Genomic DNA, 5,227 nt, shown 5'->3' with positions numbered 1-5,227 from the left:
TTGGCGGACCACCGCGACATTTTATTGAGGGACTTCATTCAGCCCATGATGGAGAAGCTTAAGGACCTAGAAGGACGCTTGCAAACTTTACAGGAGGATTTTGATTTATATAATAAATAAATATTGTTAGTAATTTTTTTACTTTTTTATGTTGTATAGAACGTCTAACTCATTTTGGAATGTAATTATTAATGCAGTATAGTTTTTATTTTTAGTGTTTGCTAGCCTAGTCTTTATTGTTAATAACACATTTCTTCTCATTATACTTAGTGTTCACGATAATTGAAAAAATGACACTATCTTTAAATTAATATTTAGTTAACTAAAATATTTTTAAATTAATTACATAAAATTAATTATTTATGAATTTGTAAATATTTTAATTCATTGTAAATCATAATATATAATATATAGAACTTTTTATTTACTTTGGAAATGATAAAAAAATTAATAGAAAAAATATGTATTCTTACAATTTTAACAATATATCTTTTCAATTAAATAATACCGTTCGAACACGTTAATACTAATTCGAACAAATAATATTGCATTCGAATTAATTAATTTTCTGTTCGAATTAAATTTAATTAGTTCGAACGGTATAGATTTTTGGAGACGACCTAATTCGTCTCAGAATCTCAAGTTCGAACTAATTTGTTTTAGTTCGAACGGATTTATAAGGTTTTCCATGTTCTGAGACGAAATTAAAATTTCGTCTCAGAAAAGTACTTTTAGGGATGAAATTAATTTCGTGCCTAAGAAATTTCGTCCCTAAAAATTAAATTTCTTGTAGTGGTTATTATTGTCTGTCTGGAGTAAATTCCCATGTGCATGTCAGTAATATTGCTATTTGGATTTAAGAAAATGCTATTTGAAGTAACGAAAATTATATTAATATGTCGTTGGAGTTTGTCTTTTCATGATTTTGAGCTAGCATGTATTTAAGTTTTTTTAAATTCTTTTTTCTTGGTGATTAAGAAAAGTGATTTTTAGTATATTGATATATTTTTTTAATTTTTTTAAATTTAAATATATTAAAAAATATGGAAAAAAAAAGAAGTTAAATTTGTGTCAGGCAACACACTAGCATCACGCTTGGACTAAACTCATGTACGTAGCAATATTAGGGGCTTTAAGAAACCTTATACACAATTATGCGATGGTTTTATGGATTATAATATAATATAAAATGTGTATTTTTTATATATATTATATTTTAAAACTTATTTTTTATTATTTTGTAACATATTATAACTTCCGACCAACTTTTCTGAGTACAAATAATTTTTCTTGCCATAAATAAGTATTTGCGGCAACAAAAATATCTGCAAATAGGTATTTGCGGTAACAAAAATGGGTCAAATAAGTATTTGCAAGCTCGACAGTCGTATTAATTATGGATTTTTGTGGCGAAAAGAACTATCGCAAAAATGAAGTATGTCGTTTTTTTTTTTTTGAATAAATGAAGTATGTCTTTTGAGGCCATATTTAACTATAATTTGTACCTTTTTTAAGTAGGAAATATAATTTTAAAAAATGATATTTATAATCTTTATTGTTATAGATTAAATTTAGTCCACATGCACAATCTTAATTGTTTTAATTTTTTTAAATTATTATACAAAATATAATAAATAATTTAATTTTTTTTAATTCATAAAATAATAATAATATTAAAAAATATTATTCTAATAATATTTTATTTAACTTTCAATTAAAATTATTTCTTTTTATTTCACGGCCTATAACTACGTAACTAACAGTAAAGCTCGTGGTACGTACCGTCGTCTTTTATTTAATTATAATTTATAATTTTTTTTTTTTTTTTTTATCATCTATATATTGTGTCGCGCTACCTAGTTATTCTACATCACCGCATCCTATTCCCAACACCTGGTGCCGTCGGTGCTTCCACGGGTTCTCTCTCCCTCCCCAAGCAAACCCTCTCTCTCTCTCTCTCTCTCTCTCATATCAGAGGCCTACGTACGGCCCTACAGTTGTTTTACTTGGGGAGTATCAAAGAATGGGCAGGTCTCAATACTGCGAGAAGAAGGGGCTGAAGAAAGGGCCCTGGACCCCTGAGGAAGACCAGAAGCTTTTGGCTTACATCGAAGCACACGGCCATGGAAGCTGGCGAGCTTTGCCCGCAAAGGCTGGTATACTTGCGATAGAGGACCCTAGCTAGCTAGCTTTTTGGTGAATATTTATGTATCATGGATTATAGCCTATTTATATGACACCACTAATTGATGGTTTCTTTTTTTGGGTTCCTTCGTTTTGGGTGGGTTTTAGGGCTTCAGAGATGTGGGAAGAGCTGTAGGCTGAGATGGACCAATTATCTCAGACCTGATATCAAAAGAGGAAAGTTCAGCTTGCAGGAAGAAAAGACCATCATTCAGCTTCATGCTCTTCTTGGGAACAGGTTCATACATTAATCAACGGTTCTTTCTATTTAATCACGTCCTCTTGTAGTACTACTCATTCACTGCATGCAAGTAATATATATGCGCGCAACGCCGATTGGCTCACTAATGTCAACTTTTCTGGGTGATCTTACTGAGTTTTATATATATATATATATATATGACTAATTTTACGTGCAATTATTTTTGTGTAACTTCTTTTGTGTAACTTCTGTACATTTTGTCCATTTGATTGATTGTATTAATTTTTTTTAATATATAATTAATTATATAATTAAAATATATAAAAAATTATGTAAAAAATAACTGCACTTCAAATTTATATATATATACACACACCCACCTGAGAGTGCCATAGAACACGAGGACCCTGCGCCATTCACATTGTTGACTGTACCTTTTCGCCAATAAATCAAGTGGAGAATGAGATAGAACACGAAAATCGAAACTGCTGTAATACGTGCAAGATTCCACCCCAACGCACAAGATTAGCATCAACATTATCAGGATCTTTGCCTTGTCGTTATCATTCTTGAATCTGCCATGAAAACGAGCAAAATGCCCCTTCTCTATAATTTAGAGGATTTTTGTTTTCAGATGGTCCGCAATTGCAACTCAGTTGCCCAAGAGAACCGACAACGAGATTAAGAACTACTGGAACACACATCTTAAGAAAAGACTAACTAAAATGGGCATCGATCCCATGACCCACAAGCCCAAAACGGATGCCCTCGGCTCCGGAAGTGGGGACTCCAAAGACGCAGCAAATTTAAGCCACATGGCTCAGTGGGAGAACGCACGGCTCGAAGCCGAGGCCAGACTGGTAAGGGAGTCGAAGCTGCTTGTGGCCAACCCTATTCAACAGCAGGTCATGATCTCCTCTGCTCCTGGTCAGAACATCAACAAAACCCTCACTCAACTCGCACTGCCGCCATGCCTTGACGTGCTCAAAGCATGGCAACTCATGCAAGGGTTATGGTCAAAGTCGACCGGAGCCGGCATATTCCCAGTCGGCGGAGACGACCTCGAATCTCCGACATTCACGTTGAGCTTCTCGGTGAACGCATTCCCCATCCAAAGTACTGTTGCACTCACCGAAAACCAAGTGGCCGCAGCAGTTGATTTCGCCGCCAATAGCTCGGTTACATGCGGGGTTGGGATTATCAAAGACAGACAAATGCCAGAAGAACTCAAAGAAAGATGGGATAACACAATGTCATTGCAGGAAATGACGTATACCACGGAAAGTCCATGGTTGGCGGATTCCTTTAGGTCTATGAGTGAGAACACGCCTCTCTCAAATATCGTGGAAGGTTTCACTGATATCTTGGCCTATCACAGTGACGACAAGAACTCATTGTTGGCCGGAGACAACATTATGGAAAATGGAGATAAAACCTGCAGCGGCAACTTTGAGGAGAATAATAATCATTACTGGAACAGCATACTCAATCTAGTGAATAATCCTTCGTCGTCGACTGGTTCTCCTTTGTTTTGAAAATTTCAAAAAAAAAAAAAAAAATTGGCGATCGAGACGTATACGTCTTGCGTACGTACCAGATTAATTAGTTGTTATATCAAACATGCTTACTTATAGCATATGCGACGAAAATAATCATTTGTAATGAGAATAAATTTTTATTCTAATAAATAATTGATTATTTAATTTCGTTGTAAATATAATCTGATTACAAATACATTTCTTAAGAATATTAGTTGTTACTGCTCAATTTATGATCACCACCCGTATTCAAAATAATTACTTTTCATTCGATCATAAAAAAAATTACTTTTCAGTTATTAATTTGTTCTAAATCATGATCTTAGTATATTATTCATTTCAATGTACTTGAAGGTCGTACGTACGTTATTCGGGAATATTAGTTGTTAAAAAAACTAGCTAGTTAGGATATGATAGAGGAGTTTCTATTTATATATAAAAGAAGAGCGGTGCTACCCTACTACTTGAGTATCTATATATAAAATAAATTTTTCTCTGAGTGTTTAAGTTGAGCGGTAAGGAATGAGCCGAAAACGTGTTATCTTCTTATATTTTGCTTCCCCTACTAAAGATTGTGGGAAAGAGGCTGTGGAAGTCTTCGGCAACCGGTCCATACTAGCAAAATGCAACACACATCACTTTACTGTGACTTCCAATTGTAGTCTTACAGTCCATTTTCAGTTTATATCAAAACCGCTTCAAGTAGCTTAATTCCCTTTGTGAGAAATGAGTGGGGGTCAAATTATTATGTTGTATCATGTCTCTCTTTTCTCTATTATGTTGTATTTGTTAGTTTGTGATGAATGTTATGCTTCCAACCTATTAACTATTGTATCATGTAACCATTAAATATATGTATAATAATATGATATGCTTTGTTAAGGGAAAAAAAAAAAATCAATGGGGAAGGGAGAAATTGGCACTTGGGATCAAAAGTAGGGGTAAATATATAAATGCTTGTCATGCCTCATTCAGACATGCTCACAAGCTGTATCAAGAGTAGTGATAGCCTTTAGTCACAGAATTATATAAATAGCCGAGAAGCCAAGTTGCTGCCCCTCTTTACTCAGAGAGAGAGAGAGAGAGAGAGAGAGAGAGAGAGAGAGCCTCTGATTGGAATATATACAGAGAATTCTTAAGGTCTGAAGAGTTAAGACCTATAAACGTCCACTGCTATATGTGGCATCTCATGATCCTAAATTGCCCATGACAGTTTCTCTTCCTTTCCCATAAAAGATACTCGATCTTTCCTTTTCACCCAGGAGTTGTGTAGAGAATGATTAGAAGTTAAAAGCTGATAGAA

At 34.1% G+C, this 5,227-nt stretch overlaps 1 protein-coding gene across 1 annotated transcript; it reads left to right on the top strand.

The window, feature by feature from the left end:
* The first annotated feature begins 2,023 nt into the window (after positions 1-2,023).
* Positions 2,024-4,024, top strand: LOC122311582 (transcription factor MYB106-like). Its single transcript, XM_043126181.1, has 3 exons — positions 2,024-2,156; positions 2,293-2,422; positions 3,021-4,024. Exons 1-3 carry the CDS (start codon positions 2,024-2,026, stop codon positions 3,919-3,921), a joined length of 1,164 nt encoding a protein of 387 aa, XP_042982115.1. The 3' UTR covers positions 3,922-4,024.
* The last annotated feature ends 1,203 nt before the right edge of the window (positions 4,025-5,227 follow it).

Source organism: Carya illinoinensis, chromosome 5 (assembly GCF_018687715.1).
Source record: "Carya illinoinensis cultivar Pawnee chromosome 5, C.illinoinensisPawnee_v1, whole genome shotgun sequence".
NCBI classification, from domain to species: domain Eukaryota; kingdom Viridiplantae; phylum Streptophyta; class Magnoliopsida; order Fagales; family Juglandaceae; genus Carya; species Carya illinoinensis.
The sequence above is the reverse complement of the archived record's forward strand: the minus strand, read 5'-3'. Positions and strand labels throughout refer to the sequence as shown.

Coding starts and splice junctions, on each gene's coding strand:
- LOC122311582 (XM_043126181.1), top strand. CDS start 2,024: ATGGGCAGGTCTCAATACTGCGAGAAGAAGGGGCTGAAGAAAGGGCCC. Junction 2,157..2,292: donor AGCTTTGCCCGCAAAGGCTG/GTATACTTGCGA, acceptor GGTGGGTTTTAG/GGCTTCAGAGATGTGGGAAG. Junction 2,423..3,020: donor CATGCTCTTCTTGGGAACAG/GTTCATACATTA, acceptor TTTTGTTTTCAG/ATGGTCCGCAATTGCAACTC.